Source organism: Triturus cristatus, chromosome 12 (assembly GCF_964204655.1).
Source record: "Triturus cristatus chromosome 12, aTriCri1.1, whole genome shotgun sequence".
Lineage (NCBI taxonomy): Eukaryota > Metazoa > Chordata > Amphibia > Caudata > Salamandridae > Triturus > Triturus cristatus.
This window is the reverse complement of record NC_140595.1, coordinates 40,834,602-40,859,199: the sequence shown is the minus strand read 5'-3', so window position 1 is coordinate 40,859,199 and position 24,598 is coordinate 40,834,602. Positions and strand designations below refer to the sequence as shown.

General features: G+C 42.6%; 1 protein-coding gene across 2 annotated transcripts in view; it reads right to left on the bottom strand.

Moving 5' to 3' along the window:
• Positions 1–24,037, bottom strand: part of KLHL26 (kelch like family member 26) — a 42,351-nt gene extending 18,314 nt beyond the window's left edge. Inside the window, exons 1-2 of one of the 2 annotated variants that reach the window (XM_085637569.1) lie at positions 23,930–24,037; positions 1,473–1,655 (exon numbers count right to left, since the gene is read on the bottom strand). In XM_085637569.1, the coding sequence (XP_085493695.1) occupies positions 1,473–1,654 (182 nt within the window). In that variant the 5' untranslated portion in view covers position 1,655; positions 23,930–24,037. Of the gene's footprint in view, positions 1–1,472; positions 1,656–23,821; positions 23,887–23,929 lie in introns of those variants that run through there. The other variant, XM_085637568.1, reaches the window with a different exon arrangement.
• Between the last annotated feature and the right edge of the window lie 561 nt (positions 24,038–24,598).

The following is a 24,598-nucleotide window of genomic DNA, read 5'->3' as shown; positions in this document are numbered from 1 at the left end:
GGGGGAGGAGAGAGAGAGGAGAGAGAGGAGAGAGAGAGAGGGAGAGAGAGAGAGAGAGGAGGGAGAGAGAGAGAGAGAGGAGAGAGAGAGAGAGGAGAGAGAGTGAGAGAGAGAGAGAGAGAGGGAGAGAGAGAGAGAGAGAGGGGGAGGAGAGAGAGAGGAGAGAGAGAGAGAGAGAGAGAGAGAGAGAGAGAGAGAGAGGAGAGAGGGGGGGGGGGGAGAGAGAGAGAGAGAGAGAGAGAGAGAGAGGAGAGAGAAGAGAGAGGAGAGCGAGGAGAGAGAGGGAGAGAGGGAGAGAGGGGGAGAGGGAGAGGGAGAGAGGGAGGGAGAGAGAGAGAGAGAGAGCGAGAGAGAGTGAGAGAGAGTGAGAGAGAGTGAGAGAAAGGGGGGAGAGCGAGAGAGAGAGGGGGGGAGAGAGAGAGAGGGGGAAGAGAGAGAGAGGGGGGGAGAGAGAGAGAGGGGGGAAGAGAGAGAGAGGGGGGAGAGAGAGAGATCCTATCCAGAAAGTGTTTAGAAGCAGCAGAAAGTAACAGGGATGCTGCACAAGCCCGCCCCCTAAATAAATGAAAGATAATGCAAGAAATAAAAAATAGAACAATGGTGTCAGTACTAGCAGATACAAACATTCGGGAAGAAACATAAATTGCACTGGAAGACTTAGAGGAGATAAGGTGACAAAAGACACTTGGACAGCAGGAATAGAGGATATACTCTAGTCAGAAAAAACTGTAACCGGCTTTGGTAACTTAATCAACACCCAATGAGAGGTCAACAAAAATCAATTACTCAAACCAGGGAAGTTCTGGGGTATTAGGTCATTCTAGGACCACATTCTACAGAAGGAATCATGAAATATGTAGTATAAGCTTTCAGAGTGGAGGCAGCAAAAGCAAAAAAAGTAGATAGTAAAGCGAACAACAGCTGGAAAGTACCGACACGACAAGGTCCGGCTATTGGAGTGACAGTAAACCCCTCCCAAAGCAAGTTAATGAAAGACAGAGGTGCAGAACTTGCATATCAGCCCGATACTGTATGAACACTAAAGCCCTCAGACATAATATGGGAGACTCATGGAACAGCACAGCTTGACGATGACCTTACTAAACCAGGCAAGCATGGGGAGAGGTGGAGGGTGCATCAATGCACACCATTTTTTCACTGAAGGACTTTATTTTTCATGCTTACGCAACTGGTCATCAGCACACTAAATATTTCTCGAGATCTTTCTACCTGGCAGGATAAGAGGTTATATCATGAAAGTGCCAGAGGAGAAAGATTTTCATAATTGGGAGTGGAAATGTATTTCATTCTAGTACTTCCAAAGTAAACAGGTTCAGCTGTGGTTAAAAAAAAAAAAAACACTAAAATGTAGGAGAAACCTCAAAGCAGTAACAGCTGTGTCAAGAAGGCAATCAAACAACACGAAGCAACATCAAATTCTTTCTCTAAAAGATCCCCAGTGGAATGCTCACCTGAAGTAGTCACTGCAGGCAGCCAAAACAACTTTGTGAACCTGAAAAACTTCATTATTTATAGTAAGAACCACATCGAGGAGCTGGCCCTGTGCCCGGAGTGCTGCAAGTCCAAGAAGGAGGGTTGTGCTATGGTCAGGAGCTGAAAATGTGCATTTCAGGGCACTGTTCTTGTCAGCCATACTAAAATAAAACAAGAAAACTATTTAAAGAAATGTAATAGATTATGTTAAGCTTATAAGCAGGCTAATAAAAAGTAGTATAGTTACTGATGCATACTCTGACTGTGCAACATGTTTCTCCAACTGGAAGCATGCAAGTTTAAAAATGAATTTGATTATTGGTAGAGAGCCTATCAATATTGTTATGGCTACAGCAAGAGAAGAAAAAAATAAGGTTGGTTTCAGTTACCAGTAGCTTTTAATTCCATACACATGCACCAAATAAATGGTATTTCATGGAAAAAGAACATTTATTGAGGTATATACATAAATGTGATACACAATGGCATTTCATGCGTGGTCAATTGTGTTGTTTTTTAAAAGATATAGGGAAACCTGAACACTTCCGGTGTGTTGCCATCTACAAATAACGGAAAAATCGAAATGCTAACAGATAAATAAGCGCTCTAAGATTGCCAAAGAGAGTCACACGGTCGCTAAAGTTGAGTTGCTAAGTAAAAAAAACTGCATTAGTACAAAATTACCAAACTTCCTACTAAGCAAAAAGATGCGCAGTGAAACACATACTTGGAGAAACATGTTGCTGCTACATTACAGGACCAGGAAAAGAGGTCTGTGTTACCAACTTACTCGTGTAACATTGGTTCAGTCAACATGCACTTCCTGATGTGACAGGACACTAAGCAGTGTTTACCCAGCCATGGTATAATCCCATTGCTAATCGTTTGGGTCGCCAATGAGTTTGAGGACAGCGACATAAACGAGGGAAGGGGAGAGGGCAAGAAGGACTTAGATGGTAAAGTGTAACAGAAGAAATGTTATGTAACCTAAATATAGAAGAGAATTGTTTTGCAGCAGAGATGGTGAGTAAAAAGGGAAAGAAGAATGAGTTTTAAGGATGAAAAATGGATGTGACAAAGAGAAAAGGCAGATAGTGCTCAAGAGATGTAGAAATAGTTAAGCAAAGTAGAAGAAATGAGAATAACAGGCAAGATTACCAGATAAGCATGGAACACCAAGGAAAGTTTAGCAAAGGTCTCAAAAAGGCTACATTGATCAAAACATGGCAATATAAAAAGTATGAGGAAAGGGGCTAAAGAGAGCGGAGATAATTGAGGAGCCTGAGGAATCACAGAAGGCTAAGGCAATTTAATAAGGAAGAGAAAAGGGGTGAGAGTGTGTTAATAAGAGCTTGAGAAAGGTATTGAAGACTATGACATGCTAAAGAATAAGATAGAAGCACAGTGAAATAAAGAGGGCAGATCTTTTCAAGACTGCCTTAAAAAGGCACACAAGACTAAGACAATGTACAAAAGAGAAAATGAGCTGAGCAAAAAAGGCAGAAATTAAAAGTAAAGTCTGAGAACGCCTAAGAAAGTTTTAGAAGATATAAGACAATATAGAAAAAGAAATAAGTCAGTTGAGTAACAAAACAAACCACGGGTCATAAGACATATGGGTGGAGATGGAATATAAAGAGTGGCAAAACCATGAAAGTGGTGTATGTTACATTTAAATCCTCCAAGAGTGCCATGTGAGCAATTGTTACGCTATAATTTAAGAAGTGAAATAGTGAAAAGTAGAAAATGAGGAATTAATTAAACAACTGAAATTCCCCAGCTAGGGTTAGTTACGCAACTACAACCACAAATAAGAAAGACAACTGGTGACCTCACTAATTTAATCACTGATGGAGAATCAGAACAGAACCTGTAGATTTAAGGCAGCAGTTCAATGTTGTAAATTTGATACCGCAGAACAGATGTCTTTAGAAACATTACCCAACAATGAAAGGCTTAATTTTCCTGACTGGGAACAGACTTCATGAAGACCAAAGGATACAGGTCCAGTGACAGACAACGCATAGGATCAAAGATATTACATGAAGTTGTGGATCATAACTGGTTTTTTGTAATCGAATTAATAAATTCATGATCACACTAGAACAACAAAGTTAGTTCATTTGAAATCACGTATTGGAAGAAATATTGATTAGACTAAAGTTGCAGTCATTAGAGCTTACCAACAGCTCCCAAATGGAATGTCTCATGTCAGTTCTCTGTGATTATCCACAAGTAGTTGGAGGTAGTAGGAGTCATCTAAAGTTAGGGAGAGTGGGAGTATCGTCATCAAACGGTAGTGTTCCTGAACTGCTAAACACGCAGTTCCCATGTTCCATTTAGAGGTGGGGAAACCACAGGGTTTCTGATGGCAGAACCTCATCAGGCTACAACTTGGAAACCTCTGAGCACAGTGGAAGGAACAGTGGGGCGTGGCCTTCCACGGATCACTGGCCTTGGGCCAGTCTTGTGGCTACAACATTGAGTAAGGCCTCTCGCCATGAGAACCAGGGTTCCGTCACCTGTGGAAGGAGTGATTTTTGTAGAACTTGGAATGTTTATCTCATCCAAAAATGCAGAAATTCACTAGGAAAAAAAGTTAAAGTTAACTATAGCACGCACACCTGCCATGCAAACCATAAAGTGAACATTAAATGCAACTCAGTACACAAACACTCACGCCTGCCAATACTGGAGTAGTAAAGAATACTACAATGCAGACTGGAGACATTTCTGACCCTTGCTTCCAATGTGCCTTCTTCTGCAGCAGCCATGCACTAGGTATGGACGGTCATAGAAGAGGAGGTACTGTGTTACACGCAGATCTCAGTGCACCCCTCTGGGAATGAAAGATGCAAAGGGATGACAACCTAACACTTCCTGGCGTACTCCCAAGCAACGATTGTGATGGGGCAGGAGAGAGTGTCCAAAGCAGTCTGAGAGATATCTTTAGCTTCAGAGTGCATTTGTCAAATAGAGGTTTGAATACCCAGAAGTTCTAAATAATCACTTGTTTTGTTTCTGTCAAATGATACCTACTATGGCTTCTATAGTTTACTTTTTATGGCCTGTATAGAGTTTAACCTTACAGAAACTGACACACCTGGGAATCTGTACATGTTCACATATTACATGGAATAGACAATTGTACAGAAACAATTCTCTCCTTGCTCCTCTGTCTAGCCATCTAGGAAATGCGCACATTTAACTAAATGGTTCCAAGAGTATACGACCTCTAGAAATATTGTTAGTGAGTTTTTCATTTTGTATGAATTCATAATTACCGCAGGAAGACTCACCCACTTGCAAGAGTTTCTTCCTTTTCTGTGCTAGTGACATTCAGTCCGCCTTATAATTCCCATAAAATACAGTATAGAAAACCTTCTTTGACCGGGACAACCAGAATCGCTAAAGTACCTCTGTAAAGCTCTATGTTCATAAAAAGAAATGTAAATAATGTTCCTGAGGTTACCTTTTTGTTCTGGCTTTGTTACACAAGGAGGTCGTGTTCATCTTTGATCACGACGAACAAGTCTTTATGACTGAAGAATGACATACGGCAAGAGGCTGATGCCTTGTGACCACTCTCAAACTGGCGATCCCAATACCCAAGGGCTTTCAAGAAGGTATTTGTTACTGAAGAGGGACTACAATGCTCTTTCTTCCATGATGGATAAAATCACTGGAAGCCTCCAAGAAGGTCTAATTAAGTTTGAGAAAAATATTTTCTTCAAGTCCATATTAGATGAGTCTGGACCCCCATACTGTGTCCCAGGAGTGTCTGTTAACGTCATGCTCTGGCTCTCCAATCTTAGGACTGGTTGAACACTATCACATGTTTTTCCTTGCCACTCTAATTATGCTTTAATATTTGTATGTTCTTTTTAGATTGAACACAATGTTTTTAAGAATTTGCGCATCTCAGAATTGATAGTTAGTATCACTCTCTTCTTTGAAATGATAATGAAGCTTGAAAGGTGATGTAGCCATGTGTAAAAATGAATCAGAGGTCATGTTTATTGAGTAAAATGATCTTTACGAAAAAGTAAAAATGTGTTTAAATCACACAGCCACCTATGGTTGTTTTGCTTTTAGGTTTCCTAACTACGGCATTAGTGTCAGTAGGTCTACCTCTAATTTCCGAAACCAATTTTTCCTGAATTCTCATCCATCTCATTTGCGGTGGATGGTGTGAATGTACAGATGATGGACGACTCTTGTGCGCAATATAGGTAGTGACTTTTTAATAGTATTTGATGAAGGAGACTTTGGTGGGTTTACAAGATTACAAACTTTTCAGGACAATATTCTTTTATGGCAAAGACCACACAAAGCAAGCATGGCCATAAATTGTAGGTTTTAAGTTTGTGGCTTAATATTAAGGTTGAACAAGTATACGTTTTCCCTCAGCAATGTTGAGTTTTTGGGACACACCATATAGATGAAGTCCAAAAAAACAAAAGTGGTCCATATTTTAAAGCTGTACTAAATTTGTCGAGAATTATGCATTTGAAAGGAGCCATTTTGTAAACTGTAAACGAAAATTGCTATGTTTGAGTGGGGTGTGAGCAGGATGCCGCCTGTGGGAAGGTGAAAGAGAACACTGTCAGAGTACTATATGTTGTCAGTGTCCTAAACATTTTGCGAGTGGGGAGAATGCAATGGATACCATTGTACGCAAGGGATAAAAGGAGGGAGAGTACAAGATTGCGTGTACATTGAATGGCATGTGTGATGGTAGTGTAGATGGTACTCAGTGCATTTCAGAGCAGGAATGGTTCAAGGAAATGGAGTTCAGTTTAGGATTGAAGGTGGTGTTGGAGAATGTTGGGTCAAGTTAGCTTGATGAAAGAAAGCTTTGTGGTGAATTGAAATAATTTCCTCAACGTGCAAGGTAGTTTGGTAGTTGAGAAAGGCATGTTGATAGGTGGAGATAAAACAGTTCCTCAGTATGGATTGGCCGGTTTCATGAAGAACATTTATGGATGTCTGACACAAAGAGATCTATTGGACAAGGGTTTTGGAGGATAGCAATGGATTCTTGAATGGATGCTTCAGTCAGTGATTGTGTTGTTTGTACGAATAGAGGCAAATTGGCTGAAGTCTGTAAGGCTGAGGCCAAACCTTTTGATGGATCTAAAGTCCTCAGAGACAACATATAACTGAGATAATTGGCCCTTTTGTGGTGTTGTTCATGACAGAAGGCACTACTAAAATGGGCAGCTCTCAGGATGGTGCAAGAAGTGTCGCGGATGCGATTGTGGAGTTTCGTGATAAAACTTTTCCCCGGGGAATATTTGCTACAAAGTAATTGTTTTTGATAACGAACCTCCATTTTCTAGTTCTCATATCAGGAAATCTTTGGTTTCCGCTGGCATTTACCCACAAAAGAACATACGTGTTTCATCACAACGCCAAACGACAGATGTAGACATTTACTACTGTCATCAAGAACACCATGCAATGTTGCACAGTGGTAACGTTGATTTGAATAGAGCTCTCCAAATAATAATTCTATCTTACAGGACTGTAGTTCATTTGGTAACAGGATGTTGTCTTTTCTGTTTTCTAAGAAGTCATATACTTTGTTGTATCCTGCGGTTTAGAGGCAGATGTAGTGTGATGCAAGAAATCATGAATCAGCGTGCCCTATAAACAACAGGAGGTTGTTCAAGAGGAACTCAAGGGTAAAGGGAGGAATAGTGTTGATTTTAGGAAGAGTGTTAAGTCAAAGTTTCCCCTTGCAAAAACCGTGGTGAAGAATTAAGTTTGGGGTAGAAGGGTTTAACTGTATCTCAAAGCCTCCACCAAGATCCAGGCAGGACGGCAGCTCTCCTTCAACAGTTTCTTAGCTCCTCAGCATTCTGTATTAACTCTTACTGCTCTATATCTCAGTAAGGACAAACCCCAACACAAAGTATATGTCTGCAGTGGCAGCTATCAGCCTAAGAGGGAATGTGAAAAGGCTGACAGGAATGTGTTACTGGATGCTGAAATTCCATTGGGATGGGAGGGGTTGGTGCTGGGAGTACACCATGTTCTAATGTGGGATGTTCTAGTTAATGCTGAAGTTGGTGCTAATAATTGTGCTCGATGTTCTAGTTCCTCTGAGAGGTGTATGTGGTTCTGGTGGAGGGTAGGCGCAGAGGTTCGGCATAGTAGCAGAGGATTATTGTGCCACGAAAATAAATTTGATATGGTCATGCCCAAAATTGGCATGATGCAGTGATAAGTCTTTATGTCTGTGCATGTGTAAACTTTGTGTAAACTTTGTGTATCTGTGATTTTATTGGCGGTTTATGGTTGTAGAGATCTTTCACGTGTTTGTACGAGAAATTGTATTCTTTTGGCATTTCTTTATAAAGGGTTTTTGTGGGAAACCGCAAAACTGTAACTAGGTATGTGGTGGATAGCATAGGGAACGGACTGGGGTTTCTGCCGGTGGCAGATAGTTGAGGGAGTCCAGAAAGGCGTTGTGCTGAAAGGGTGCAGTTGTTGTCTCTGCTCTTGTACACATATTAAAATCAATCCAAATTTTACCATGAATCAGCATGTTTGTTACAGGGTATGCACCCATTTCAGGCGAGGTTTCGAGACCGGTCATACACAAACCGTACTCTTCACACTTTAGGTTGAAATCAGAAACAAAACAAATCTTTCCATGCTTGTTAAGGAGGTGGGCTTCTCTTCTGCCTTTTGTACATTCGTATGAAGGGGCAATGCGTAGGAACTTAGCATGCACTTGAACTACACTGGTATCGAAAAGGTTCACTTTTATGTGCAACTTAAGAACTGCACGGCAACACCACCAGACGTGCTGGATTCTAATGCAGCATACATGCCAAGAGTGCAGGAGTAGATCCCTTAGGTTAGAATCAAAGATCCAAACGTTCTCTCACGTAATTACCATAATATAGCCTAGCAAGGCAACTCCGTTTAGGTTTGGTATATTTTGCTCACATAGGAGTGCGCGTCAGAGGTGGATTTTCCCTCCGCGGCCAGTGACAGGCACTGGAAAGTCGGTAACTTCAGGTTATTACATTTTAGTGCCAACAGTGATCCCTGTGTAGCCAACAGAGCTCCAGCATTCCAGTTACTGGGATTTACTAATTCTCCTATAAAGCATAAATACGTTCTGCTGCTGTGCCAGCTTTAAAAAAAAAAAAAATCTTATTAAAAACACATTGTTTGCAGCCTTTGGGATCTGAACCCAAAAGTGAACCACACCTTATCGTTCTCAAACAGCACAGGTGCCGCTTTGTAATGCCACCGTTTAGGCAATATTAATTTAATCGATTTTTACGGGACAAGGCCTAGCAGCCACCCGTGAACACTGTACCCAACTAGCCAATCATTATCCAAACATAGCCAACAAACCCTTAGGTATCAGTGAGCCTTCTATTCATTTACAACAGAGATCCTTACAACCAGTTTATCCCAAGGTAAAAGTAAGTCTTAAATTTGTCTTCAAATGTCAGGGACTGTCCGGGACTATGTGTGGAACACAGTCAGGGACTTGGGCAAAGGCTGGCAACTGGGTAGAAAATGTAAGCAGAAAGAGGAGTACAGCACTGCCCAGGATCACACAGGGAGTAAGAGGAGATAAGGGATCAAAAGAGGTAAGCCGGCACAAAGGAACAAGATGGCTAAGACTCAGAAAGGACGGGCACTCATGAGGGGATTTAGCATTCAGAATAACTACACCCAGAACGGAACGTGCAAAATATATATATACACTACAACATAAACAATGAAGGAAATGTAGGGTAAAGCCCTCGGGAGCTCCACACAGTAAGACTAGAACTCAGTAAGTTTTTCACCCACAGTTGCTATAACAGATTCTGACACCAAACACCCACATATTGGATATGCATGCAAAGGCAGGGTCTGTGGAGACTCAAAGACAATATTCACAGTGAACAAGAAACAACAACTAGTTACTCAGCTGTGCCCACGGATCCTGGCGATCAAACAGGTACAGCAAGGGGGTAGAACTAAACACAAGCACGAATGACAAGGAGCAGGCCAGGTGGAGAGCTTAACAGGAAAGGAAGGAAATCACAAGGAACACTTAGCAGAAAGCAAGTAACAAAAATACAAGGTAATAGAAGCAAGACAGCAGGAATAGAAAAACAAACTGGGAACTGGAACCAAGCAAATGGGAAGAAAGGCAGGGACTGGAAAAGGATAAACAGAAGGCGCGGCTACAAGTGTCTACTAAAATAGTGCTGGATCAGGAGTCAAGAAAACAATGTAGCACTGCAGGCAGTGCTAGTTCAGGAATTACTAAAACTCTGGAGTCAAGGTAGCACTGCAGACAGTGCTAATTCAGGAAGCAGGAATACTATAGCTCAGGAACAGGAATCAAGGAAACACTGAAGGCAGTGCTAGTTCAAGAACAAGGATAGCTATAGCTCAGGAGTCAAGAAATAACTAAAGCTCAGGAAACCCTGGGAACAAGGGTCGGCCTCACTGGTACACAGCAACCATGACCAACGTTGGAATGAAGGGATCCTGGGGCTTAAAAGAGCTCACAGGAACCAAATGCATCAGGTGTGAGCAGCCTAGCAGCAGCCAGCCACAGGTGAACTGGATTTCTCCACCCATCCTTGGCCTGCAGGGGTGGAGACGAAGCAGGGAGCAGGGAATTCTAGGCAATAGAGTTTCAGGAATGAGCAGGCTAGCTTCCACAAAAGCCGGCATGGACTGGGAATGGATGGCAATTTCCAAGTAGAGTCCAAATGGCTGGAAGTCAGGCTATGCATGCAGGGGAGTGTCTAGAAGCTTATGGGAAAACTGGAAAGTCCCACAATTCAGCCCCCTAGTGGAGGGCACAAGAGCACAGAGAGCGAATAGTGACAAAAGAAATTCTTAAAGCCAGAGTCCTACACTTAAACTTGATACTACGTCCTTCTGAAGTGACTGTGGACCATGCAGATTGCAAAAAGGATTGTCATGTTTACGGAGTCAAGCTGAAAGGCCAAGTTTGCATTCTGAATCAAAGTTTGCTACAAAGTATTCGGGAAGCCACAAATACAGGACACCTTCACAGTCCCACTGGAAGGTAGCAGAGGTCATCAGCAAACATCCTGTGTGAAGCAAAGAAAGAATTTCTTCAGAACTCTAGATTTCGGATTCACAGCGGTGGGGTAAGGGACCAGGAGAGCTGTTTACTGCCCACAAAATAAGATCAAGGCACGTACTGGGGAAAGAGCGGACACCGCCCACTGGGGCTAGTACTTACGCCAGAGTATCTGCTCGACACGGACTTGGAGTGCTGAGTTCGGGCCAATCCCTGGGTGACTGTGTCAGAGGTGCTTCAACCAATCAGAGAGAGGCATTTCCTTTTAAATAGTGAGCTGGAAAAACCATTTTAGATTCTGGCGGCATCTGAGGAAGTTTGGAGAAACGAAACGCGTCATGCCGATGGTTTCAATAAAAGGCAGCTTACCTGGTAACCCGTGTGTGCTCCGCTTTCTTTACCAAGAGGGAGTGTGGTTTTGATATATTTTTTTTTTAAGTGTGATGATGTGGTCAAAGCATCATTTTATAGGCGAGTGCATGCGTGCTGACGTGTGTGGATGTGTTTTTACGCAATTGCACCTACAAAAATCACATAGACACAATTTTTTATATTTACCGATTCCAGATGGATTGGTAACTAATCAATAAATAAATGAGTAAGAAGTGCCATAAACTGTCTTTTAAAGCATGGGAGTCAGAAGAAATTTGCTTGCTGGTCCTACCACTGTCCACAAAAAATGAAAGCAAAACAAATAAGACCGTGGCCGTAGGGGGTAACAAGGAGCTCAAGGAAGAGAAACACTGAGGGGCAGGGGAAGAAGCACAAGCAACAAAGTATCTTGAAGTGTGCCGGATAAAAATAAATTTGGGGGCAGGAAGAACATAGAGTGCTTAAGCCAACAGAAGAAAAGCTGTTCCCTAACAGTGAGCAGTGGAAGGATAGAAGCCAGCCAGTCAGAGAGAAGGTAATTGAAGAGGTGATGCTTCAGTGGAGAAACAAACACAAGATGAACAAGCTGGAACAAGGAAAGCCATGAAATAAGAAGCAAGCAAATAAGAGTGACAGTAACCATCTAACAGGAGGGCTGTAAGCCACTGTAAGTTCTTGGCAAGCCCATTAATGGTGTTTTGCAACAGACAGCTTGTGCCGTCAGGCAGGCTTGAATGAAAAAAGAGAAATATATACTGCTTCGGTCGGGTTTTAAGGTACAATTCAGCATCAGTTAAAGCTACTGTTCTTCATCAAAGTATACCGTTTTTTGGGTACACACCTGATCACCTAACCAGAGTGAGAAGTTGTTATACCTAGGTCACCAGACACTTTAGGAGGCAGCGGGGCATCAAGTAGAACCCATGGGACAAGTTAAGTGTAGCCAGAGAGCGAAGAAACTAAGTGAGAAAGAGTGAGAAGCACTTGGGTATTTTACAGATCAGAAGATGGGTCTGAAATGCAAGGAGCAGGAGAAGAACTTCTTGGGAACATCATATTTAAAAACAAATTGGAGCATCGGGCATGATCATTTCCCTCAGGCGACCAACTTGTCACTGTCTACTGTCAGCACTACGTCTTTTCATCTCTTTGGATAAAACCCAACCTGAAGGCCGAGACTCCCACTGGGTAAATTGAATCCTTGCTTGCACAGTAGCAACCCACCTGGAGATTAGTAGAGGCAGGCAATGGAGGTGTTCGGAAGAGGACAGGGTGTGTCACAGAGGTCCAGAGAGGGCTTCTTAAGGGCAGAAGTAATGAGGACATTCATAACGGTCAGGATATCCGTACTGGATTACAAAAACAGGTTCATAAAAGGGGTCCCGTGTTGAGTCAGAAAGGCACGAATCTTCGGAAAGCCGGTTCAACATTCATCAAGATGGGAGCCAAATGCAACAGAAAGGTGGACCATGTTCCATCACAAGAATGAGTACAACAAAAGGCACGTCAGTGGCCAAGCCAGGAAAAATACACACAGTTATCTTACTGTAAGCTGAAAAGATGCTGTCAGAGTAAGAATCAGACCTAGCAGAGGAACTGGAATTGTCCTGTGATTTAGAAAGTGTTGGTGACGCGCTCTCGCAGCAGAGTCTTAGTGGCGCTGCCATCCCGATGCTTTAACCTAGTTCTTCACAGTGGTTGGCAACAATAATAACCATGGCAACACATTCAAGGGTTTAGTCATAATGGAAGACCTTGGAAGATGCTGCACTTTAAGAGCAGACGCATTCCGGTTATTAAAAGAGGAAAAAGCTTTAGTGAATCTTGTACTAGAGATCAGTAGAAGCGGCCGAAGAGTCAGATCATCTCTAGTAAAAGGGGATAGTTTGGCATATCTCAACATAGTAATATTTGAGGGCAGATTGACACAATTTATGACACAATCTGAAGGTGGTCTGCAAACGCACCAAAAATAGTAAAAACATCAGTACAACTCTCTGGTTAAAATCCTTTTTAATCAAACAGTGACTTGATATGTTAAGAGAAATATGTGGTAGGCGGAAGTTAATTCTTTTCAAGGCTTCCCACATGGTCACTGCCTAATATCTATAAGGGAAATGGGAATTTCAAGGGTTGGCCAGAGGCACAATTCAGGATTGCCTGGAGCTCTGCAACATCTATGAAACATTATCAATAACCTTTCACATTTTTGAGTTCATGAGGGCATCACAAAATGTCCTTCTTTGCTCCCATTCTCCCTACAGTCACGAACAGCAGTCTCTCCTGAATCCAAACCTATGCCCAGGAAAGAGAAATCACCAGAAGTCTTTACTTGCCTCTTCCCGAGCTCAATACTCAGAGGGAGTATTAGAGTCTCTGTAGGCTTCGGCCAGGCGAGTCTTGGTGTCTCGTCTGGCAAAAGAAGAAGATGGGCTTCTTAGTAGGATATGGAGGAAAGCACAGTGATCTGTGCCACTTAGACTGACGGAAGGGTAATGAGTTTCAATAGCTTATTTTAACGTTTGTGGCCAGAACAGCAGTAAACCCACAAGAAACTATATGACCTATTTTTCTAGAACTCTACCGAGCGGATATATAGGTCACAATGGACATTTTGAGCTAGATTAATTAGCCCCAGCATTTAACTGGTGTATCTCACAAATCAATTAACTACTGGAATATCGGCACCAATAAATCACTTTGTGCTGAACACTTACAAATATAACATTAAAGCAAAAGATGAACGTAGTAATCTGACACTTGAAATGACTATGCCTTTATAGTTAAATGTAGTCTTCAAAATTGTGTCTTACAACAGTTTTCCTAATGGGAAGCATATGTTTTGTTATACACATTTGTACAGCACCAACCACCATTTTTGTGCCATTGTAGAGCATTTACTATTTGGGTGCCGTTTCATGTGGATAGGATATGGCCATCACACTGGAGAAACGGCTGTTCGAGAGCATCTTGTTGTTGTATTTTTTTTTTATTCATTTGGACACTCATATATAGGGCACCTGTACCTCACGGATGTTAGTGGGTTTAAAAATGAAATATTCAAGAGCAATTTCGGGTGGGAGAGGTTTTCCGATAACAAGTGTAAAGTCTTGGATAACAGCATGCGAGAGAACTAGGAGAGTATCTAGTAATACATTTCGAAATTGTTTGTATGGAAGTATGAGACTAAATTGAAGTTTGAATTATTGTATGTTTAAGAGTGAGTATGCCAAAGGATTTTATGTTTTTTCATCAATTTGGATGGGAACCAATCGTGGCCTGGCCCCAGAAGCATTGCGCCTTCCCAGTCACTAGTTCTTTTTAGTTTCTGTCTTAGCATTCTTTTGTTGTCTGAATGTAAGCTGCAGATTTGGGATACTTTTCATCTTTCTCCTAATATCTGTGCATACCCATAATTTCTCAAAATATTGTGCATGGGTGTGCAATCAGCATTCCGGTGGAGGGTGGCCGTACAGGCTTCTGACCGGATGCTTTATTTGCTGGATTAGCAAGACTGTAGATTCTTCGATTGTGAATTATGTAGTGTAGTTTTGAGCATGGGTTTTGAATACATCTCAAAAACTGGAAGTAGGGGTTGATTGTACACCACTTTCAAAGAGATTTTGAAATAAAGGTGGCCCCTTCCAGAAACTACAATATCTATCCTGGTGGCCTAACAGGTTACAGAAGCATGCTCTCTCGAAGTAGCGGTGCAAAGGCAGAAATCCTTCCTGAACACAAAACCTTATTGGAGGACCAAAACATACAACTGAATGTTTAGGACTGGAGATATCACGCTGAAGATAATGAAAACAGGAAACAAGGCTGGGTTGTGCAGGGCTTCAACTTGCACAACTGAAACTTATAGAGCTAGCGCTATCAGAACTACAGTACAATCCAGGAGTTAAGAGAACTGCAACCAGCATCACCACAGCTAGATAGCTAGACCTCATCTTGCAGGATGACAGAAAAAAAAAACACAACAAATAATAAACCACAACCAACTGCTGAATGGAGCAAGTCAGAGGAGTTGCAATTAAATGAAGTACGGGTGGACTGCTTACATCCAAAAGAACAGTACGGCAGGCCAAAACAGCAGCAATGGTCAACCATTCAAAACCTAACTTAAGACAAAGACTGACAGCCACTGTAGGATGCCAAACAGATAATGCTTCCTAGTTCTGAGATTATCTTCTGGATGGTAACCAGCATCTTATGAATTCGCGTTCTAGCAGTGAAAAACTGCAACAACACCAGGATCAACACCAAGAACCTCATTCGTTGCCCTGCAGGCAAGTGTAAGATGACGGCAATTCTGTGCTCTACAAAGAAGCACTGATGCTCCGTGCACAGCCATTGGTGGGAAATCCACAGGGCACTGAACAGTGAGGAAACACCAGCAATAAGGGCGCAAGAAGAAGCAGAATGAAGACGAGCCTTACCTACAGAAAGGTAAAAGTTTGGCACTTGGAACACCTCTGGACCAGGACACTGACCAAAGATATAAAGTCCTAGACAGCCACTCGACTATTTATGTTACTTGTGGCCGACACATAAGGAACAAAACGGTGTCCACTTTGGGTCCATGAAGTCTGCTGTAGCTTCAACTTCTATGCTAGCTACCTCAAACCCTTGCATCCTGCCCCCTCCTGATCACAGCTTGACCGCTTGAGGAGAAAGTTAGCCATCTAGTGCTTGTTCTCCCTCCCTTTCCAGACTTGTTCGCTCATTGGTTCTGAGCAATCTTTTTCTGAAGACACTGCGATTGTGAACTGACTGATAAAAACAGCCAATACGTCTTCTTCGGTACTGTGGAAATCCTCTCCCATTAATTCTCAACCCATAAGGGCCCTAGTTGTTGTGACACGTGCAAGGCAATTGGAAGAGTACAGATATCTTACAAGGAACTTTGAGAAAAGGCGAAGGATTTCAACGCCTAAAACTAACTTTCTATTCCTTACTTTGAAGATGTGGCAATTTCAAAATTTAACAGTGGAACCTTCAAAAAGTTTAAACAGGAATGATCGTAAAATATGGTCCATCTGCAAAACAGGTGCTGCAACATCATTGCCTATTGGCCTTAAGTAACCAGAATATCTATCCCCCAAATAATTGGTGTTCATGCCCTCTGACTTTAAAAAGAATACAGCTCTGTGGGGATTAAACCCTGCTCTGCAGGGGCTCGATAGCCCCTGGTGCACTCATCCCCGCTTTGCACACTAAATGGATCGGCTGGCCTAACTTAACCAGTGTCATTTAATGGTTATGTTGCACACTTTGGATCCAAAAGGTGAACACCATTCCAGTGGATAGCTTTGCTCTGAACAGAGCTTCCTATTTCTAGGGTGTCCTAAGGCATTGTGGCAAAAGCGGGTACTTATTCAGTTATGCCTCAAATTGTGCGTCAAAGAAACTCCAAAAGTTCTGAGGCATGAGATGTGCCAAGTTGCAAGTAATGATATATTCATACAAGACAATGCTTTGCTTCCTGTTATCTGTGGTGGAAGAGAACCCCTCTCCAAGTGAGTCACTAGGAAGCAAATATTAGAATCAAAATCAGTGTGCCGCAGCTGCGCTCCAGCAAAGCACCATCAATGACTATCAGATGTGCACCTTGACTTTAATATCATTTAATCTCATCCTGGTCTGCAAGTAAATTGTGGCCCTTGTGGTCGTATAACACTTAGGGCCAGATGTATCAAACAGTGTTACCTATTCTGGGTCTATGGGAAAAGGTGTTCATACATCTGGCCCATAGTCTTAGTAATTGGGACCCGGGTGGTAATCCCGGCTGTGGCACTTGACCAAAGTTTTGTGTGATACTGGGCAATTTGCCTGTTTTCCTTGTACCTCAAAGGTAAATACGCATAAGGTAAACCTGTGCTCTGAAAGAACAAGTGCGCTGTGTACTGTATTAACTACAGGTTTCCTCGCCATAGCATCCTGGTTTCTGTAATCACGTCTTACCCAGAACACACTCCGCTTTGCACAGCACCCTCTGCTACTGAGACAATAAAATAATTTCCATTGTAAAGTAGACACTCAAATTCCAGGAAAAATAAATAAGCATGGAGAACAAGAACTCTTTGTACAGTAAGAAACGTAAGCAATACTTCAAGATGAACATTTTGTTTAGAACATTTAGTGATCTATCGTTGCCTAGAGTTGAAGAAGCCCTGATTAATCTCACTTTTTATATGTGGCTTGAAATCAGAATCCAAGCTTGCTACTTCCTATTCTTAGATGTGCTTTAAGCAATTAATGACACAGATGGGAGACGGACATGTTAGTGGAAAGCGGCTTATAAGTATTAACTCTAGGGTATGCCAGACTTCAACACTTTTGGTAACAGTCCAGAAAAGTAAACAAAGGGGAAAGTTCAATGCAAAATAAAAAGGTTTTCTCTACGACACTATGCAGCTCACTAGTTAATAAAGAGTATTCAAGCAAAGCAACAATGTAAAAATGAAGAAAAGAAAAATAAGAAAAAGAAATAAACAGCTGCCCAAGCCCTTAACTAAAGATGATTTTATTTTTTAATAATGTGTCTGTCTGTAACAGGGACAAGCCCGCCTCATTGCTATGAACGAATATGTTTTGACATCAATCTGGATGCCATATTTAAAAAAAGGTAAAATCTGACACCACAATCACTCTGGCTTGGACTGTCAGATGGTTCCCTGCTTCGCCTTTGTCCTTCCTGTCTGAGCTCCTTTCTTCGTGTCTGGTTTCCTAGCTTTCCTCGTCTTGGTGCTTTGGACAACTTCAAGTTTGTATCCAGTATCATGACTTGGCCCTCGGCACCCCAGATCTCTGTGTTTGGTCAAATATCCATCCATGCCCAGCCTCCCCGCTCAGTCTTAACTCCAATCTGCTCTCTAGAGGTTTTGAAGAGATACCTATGCCCCACCCAAGACATTGGACATTTCAGCTCATAGCTCAATGTGATTGCTCAGACATTTGGTTGTTCTGAAGTTTGCCAGTACTCTGAACCCCAGGCAACCCCTCTATTCCCCAAGCTCCTGGATGCCCATATACATGCGTAGGTTCTTCCCACAAAGCTTTGGCACCTATATTTACGGTAAGCACTACCCAATTCTTCACTTTCGCAGAGCGGTCTACTATTAAGTACATCCTATAATTTTATCTTTTTAGCTCATACATACAGGTCTGTTGGGACTAGTAATCCACATGGCACCTGCATATGGGTCAACAATCTGTATTAATGGAGTACCATACCTAAGTGAGTAAACCATTCACTGCTTAAAGTATCCCGCATGTCTCTATGTTTTTATCTCACTAAAAATAACTCATTAGGACAATCTTACCGCAACATAAGCTTGGTTTTAAAGATAAAGGGGAGAGGATGTGGCCTAATGGCTAGGGCGGTCAAGGAACAAAAACAAAAATGAAATTGTCCATCTGTAACGCAACTGGTGCTCATGTAAAGCACTCTGATACCTTGGGGTCTCGTTTGCACTACATAAAACACACATTAAATAAAGATGAACTAATATACCACAGAAATTAATTGTGTCTATAATTAGAGGTTTATCATGCCCATGTGATGCGTGACATGTGGAACATGTGTCCGGAAAGGTGGCAAAACTCCAGGCTACCTCTAATGTCAATTTTGGCAAGAAGACATTAGAAGCTGCTTTGATGACAATATCTTTTACTCCTACTGATGTGAGTTTCTGTGCTTGTCCTAGTTCTAGTTTCATTGGTGAATTATACGCAGAAGGATGATCGGCGGCAAAACACAGGACTACTCAGAGTAGTTGATCAGACACAAACAAACAAGATCCTCCATATACATCATACAAATATTGGTCTATGGGTAAGATCCTTAAAGGATGCAAACAATGTTGCTTTTTGGTTGAGCCAACTAGAAAGCACATGCGCGGTCTGTTGTGAGGCATAATGTGACCGCCCAAGAACACAGAAGAGCTTGGAAACCACCCATTGCTTACCATTGATTGGCTATCCTTGTCACTCTTACTTACCTGCTTCTAATTTATGTCCCAATTTGTCAATCTTGACTTTGCTCATCCCAAGCAGGATTGCCTCTTTACAATCTCCTTGACAGGCTGGCATCGCTGCTTCCACTGCTTGCTTTTCAAGTAATACTTGTTTTTTAGGTCTCGCCTGAGCCAGCGCATGCGCTGCTCTGGCGAGACTTTTAGTAAGTGGGCTCAGAAAATGCTACCATGGCCGGCCTAGAGCTTCGGTTACGCGCACGTTATGAGCAGAGGCGCCATCTGGCTTTCCGTCATGCTCATTAAGCGCAGCGCGCGATCACTTTTGCGGCCGCGTCACTTTCACGGCCGTGCGGCCAATGCTTGTTTAACTCGCGGTGGTTTCAGACCTTGGTGCAGCGGAAACCGTGCCTGCGTTTGAGAGTAGCCTTTGCGTTAACCCTTTCAGTGCTGTAGGCCGCATTGGCGCCATTGCACGGGCGGCATGTGTAAACACACTCTAGTGTGCAGCACAGCGTTAAAACAATAATTTATAGTACCTCAGTGTTGCATTCATGCAGTGGTTTAATGCAGCTGCTCTTGCAATATGATTCCCTTCTAATAAATGAAGTTAATGTGAAGAAAAGTGATGTGCTTTAAAGAGCCTGGAGCTGTCGGACTCGTTCCAGGCGCTACCATTTGTTTTTTAAAAGAGACAGCACAGCACTTGTCAGAAGGAGAGAGCTCCTATGTTAGAGAGCCTGTGAATACCAGTGAATGGTGCATTTTAGGAGAACCCCACCGTCTCAGCACCACTTTGGTGTTTTTTTTTTCCAGCGTGTGGTTGTCTCTCAAGACTAGATAAGGTGCTATTAGTAGGGGTGTATCAAACGTTCTGCGTGATGAAGAGCACAACTCTTGCTTTTTCCCCAGATTCTAGCACTGATAATTACATACAAATGTTCTTGGCTGAAGGGCTGATGGTCTCTGAGAGGCAAGACAAAATGGCTGTGTTTCTTGTACTCGAGAGATGCCTGCCTACTCACGCTTGAGGCTTAACCAACTGGTCACCGCTAATGCCTTTTTGTCTCTGACTTACCCACAGTCTGAGTTGATGCTTTGCTCTACAGCACGTGAATGATCATTTTTTAGTTAATTTGTAACACTGAATTAGCTTGGCTCTAGGGTACTTCCAGATTAGAGAAATTAGGTCCTGAGAGATGAAGGGATTTATTTGCCAAGGATCGCACGATTTAATCAAGTAGGGAAGTCAACAATAGAAATCCGGTCGTCTGGTTCTGTTGCACATTCCCACAACTCCCGCCCAAGGCACGCAACTGTTTTTCACTGGCTGTTTGGTCAGCTGCTTTCCTTCATTTAAGCACCCTGAAACTTGGCTTAAACCATAACAAAAGAGGGTTCAGTTATCTCAAATGCAAGCATCCTAGTTATTGGCAGGAAAACATTGTTTTCAAATGTATAGCAAGCCATTACGCTTTACTCCCTTACAGTTATCTAATAGGGAGAGTTTGTCTGTACCGCAGTGCAAAAAGTGCCCAATGTACCTACACAACAATCATAAAACTTTATAGGATTTCATATTTTCATTGCACCATGGTGGTGAGACCACCAACCCTGGTTATTTGTGAAGTTGACTCAGTAGAAAGTGCACATCCTCAGCGAGTAAAGGGTCATGTGAAAAGTATTAGGGCTTGCTTGTGTTTTGTGGCAAGCAGCTATTCAATAGGATTATGATGCCTGGGGAGGTAATATTTGTGGGCATACAACTGTTTACTAATTTTGTAAATCTGTGGAATTGACTAGTGTATTGCATGTCTTAGCTTTTTATCGTGCTATGTCAAACACTTAAAAATTCTGCTGTCTCAATCTGAAAATCCCCTCAACCCTCTATGCCTGGAGAACAGACAGAAAGAAAAGCATGGTTTGGAAAACCAAGAACATATACCAGCCTTTTCCCAAACATGCTTTAAATATGTTAATTGAGGTATACTCAAAGCACTGCTTTTTCATGCTCTCACTGTTCCTGAAGAAGTCTGTCATGGGAATCAAACTTCATCTTAGTGGAAATGTCTATTATAATGGACCCAACAATATGTAACACTTGGCATTTAATTAACTGTTGAGGTTTACATTTTGTTGACCAGGGTGTAGTTATTAGTTGGGCATCTGCTGTCGTGACACTGAAGCCTAAGGGTGTGAGAGGCACACTGCACCCTAGTTATAGCTAACTTTTTTTTCAACCAAAATAGATGGTGAATACCCCATTTTCCCCCCTCTCGAAGCATGCCAGCTCAATCACGTAAAAAACTTGCCTCAGGAACTGGGCAAGTTCACAACACCACGCAAAATTTTATGTTGCCTATGAAGTGCTCCCGAGACCAGAATAGATGGCCTTTTAAAGTCGTTTTGCTGTTACTGACCGCTGCTAGATGGTGCTGCAGCACCGCTGTCTTGATTCCCCTTCTGGAGGTGCTGTGTCCCTGGCCCGAAGCAATAAGCCGAATAGTGCAGCATCATTTTAAGCCCATGATGAGTGCGTCATTTTGGGACTATAAGAAGTGCTGAGCCACAGTAAGGACATTTTATAGAGTGAAAATATATAGTATTTATAATAAACGTATAGAATATCTAAATATATACTGTCACTAGTGACAATGAGCCAAGCTGTACATGCACCTGTGTGGGGATTCTGAGCTGAAAAACCCTCAATAAATAGCTGCAGGGAAGGAGCCGTGAGACTTGGACGGGACCACGTGGGGTTCAATTCGTTCCTAACAAACAAAAAACCTAACAACTAATCGACCGTGGAATACTTCATTTACCAACTTCGCCCGACTTCTTTTACGGAGTATAACTTGTCCACACAAAGGAAGTTTTACAAGAGAAATTTCTGAAACAACTTTTGGCAACAGAACCGACCACCTAAAAAGCACCTTGGTTCAATTTCACCATGCAGGCCTAGTTTTAGAAAAACGCTTTCTTCTGCTATTTTTCGAAAGCTTGCAAACGTCCTGACAGACAAACATTTTTGTTATGTAAAAAAAAATACAGGTAGTTGACAAGAAAAAATCCCTTACAAATCCCGACCGATGGTGGGATGGCGGGGGGAGCACGTGCGGCGACTGTCACTAGGGGCATCAAAGTTTTTTTTAAAATTGTATTTGTATTTTCTTTTTCGAAAAATTAAACACACGTTCCACACAGATAATTAAACTCAAGTTTAAGTCAATTTTTTCAAAAAGGTATGTACATTGTAGTATAAAATAACACAGCTAGTCAAAAGTATGCAATAATGAGAAGCAAATCCATATGTAACAGCCCAGCCTATAACAAAGATGTCCTTATATGTGGGAATGTATTAACATCTTCAAAACAAGCATTGGTATAGCCAATAGGTCTCGCCTTTGGGACCTTATAAGTGTTTAACCATGCAACAGTTAATGTTGTTGCACCAAGGATATTGTGCTGCATAACTAAATACTTATAAGGTCCCAAGAGTGAGACCTATTGGCTATGCCAATGCTTGTTTTTCTTTTGTGTGAAGATCTTCATTAGTGTGTGTTTTCTGATCCATCATGTAAGTCTCTCACCCTGCACCTGCTCGTGCCCGGTTGCTTCCCCGACCCCTCTCTCTGCCAAGTGTGCTTCCCCCACCCGTGGTCACTGTGTTCCTTTCCCCCAACCCCAAAGTTGCTTTCGCTCACACCCTCCAACCTCCTGTAGCTTTCGCATCCCCTCCAGCCCTCTCAACAGTTGCTTTAACATCCCTCCTGTGTTGCTTCAGCGTCCCACCGCGGTCACCCCTATAGCTTCACCGTTTGACCCCCCACTGTGTTGCTTTGACATTCCCCCCCCACCTCTGCCAGGTGTTGCTTCTGCTTCCCCCACCCTAAAAAAATGCTGTTGCATGTTTTATTTTAAGCTATCAATCTAACTCGGATCAGTATATAAAAAGAAAAGAAAAACGAAGTGCCCCATTTTTTTTTAAGTACACACACCCACAAAACGCCATGGGCGGCCGCGTCAAAGTTTTTTCTCTCTTTTTTAAAATCAAATTGTAGCTACATTGCACACCAACGGCAACATCAATAGATCACAAAGCAGACGTCTATTGGCTTTGCCAATGCTTGTTCGAACTCTGCACCTCTATCACTTTTGCAACAGCTGATCAGAGAACAACAACCCTTCAAGCCACCAGGCCAGCTCTTCCTCAGCTAGGAAGTGCCTTAGGCCGATTCAGTTTACAAACAGACAAGTGGAGAGAGCGAATACCAGCAAAGCAGCTGACTGTGCACTGAGGGTGTGGTCAGATGTTTCAGATGCTGATTCCATCAAAGGGAATGTAGAATATGCTATTTTAGGAGAATAATAAAAAAGCATGGCTCCTCGAGTCACTGACAAATTGATGTGATTGTGATACCCCATACTGCACACTCAGCATTCCATCCTTCAGGGGTAGGTAAATGGAGTACTATAAACTGGATAACAGTAATGTCTATTTTTATAACACTTGAAAACAGCAGAATTAAGATATTTGACACTGTAAAAAAAAGTTAGTATTATGATTAAAGTCCCTTTGGCTGCTATGGAAGCATTTCCTGGCTAGAGGTGAATGTGACTGGAAAGGGGGGCTGACACCTTCCAACTGTGGACGAGTTGGCAGGCATCGGGGTGGGGGACAGCCAACCCAGAAAATAAATAACTTCAGCTAAGGGGGAGCAGAGGTGCTGAAGAAACCAGAAGCACCCCATGAACCCTCCTTCTAAGCCAAGGAAAAATAGTTATATGGGGGGAGAGGGGGAGGGTCTGATCCAGAGACACTTCCAGGCATCTAATTTCGTTTCACCGCTTTCAGATAAATTATTATTTTTAGTTTAATGTTTAAATGACCCACAACCCATTCATTCCTCTGGCCCATCCTGAGAGGACTGCATCTTGTCATTTCGCCTCTCATGCATGGATACACGCCCGGTCTCGGGGGTGTTCAGCACACGCGCCTTACCTCCCACCTCCAGACCAAAGGGTTCAAACATCCGACCGTCTGTATTTAGCTTTCGACTCCAGGCTGACTTCAACATAGAAGGACTCCTGGAGACCGGCGCGAGTGGCGGCGCGGAGAGCCAATAGGAGAGCTGGGATACCGCGATTGACAGGTGGAATCCAGCACTGGGCGGGGCTTGAAGGGCGTACTGCCCTATCACTTATCTGATTGGCTAGGATTGAACAGTCAAAGCAATGCGGTTGTCTTACTCGTCCCGGAAGATACCGCCCCTTGCTCTGCCCCGGAAGAAACCGATCTGGTGAGCAGGATGTAATCAGCCAGCTGTACCTAGGCCGGTACTCCAGGCAGCCTGTTAGATACAGTTTTCAGGAAACAACGTCAGTATAGTCTGGTCACTGGCACATGCAAGAGATGTGGCCTAACAGCTGCTCGCATGGTTAATGAGGAACCAGGTTCCAGTCCCAACATCAGCTCAAAATCCTGTGATTTTGAGCAAATCACTCAATTTCTCAGTGCTTAAGAAAAATATTAATCTGACCTGGTATGGTAATCTGGTGCTCATGTAAACTTCTCTTATGCCAAGTTTAGGCTATTTAAAACAGCAACAAAAATGGACTGTGTATAATATATATATATATATATACACATGCGCCCCTGTGTCCCACAAGC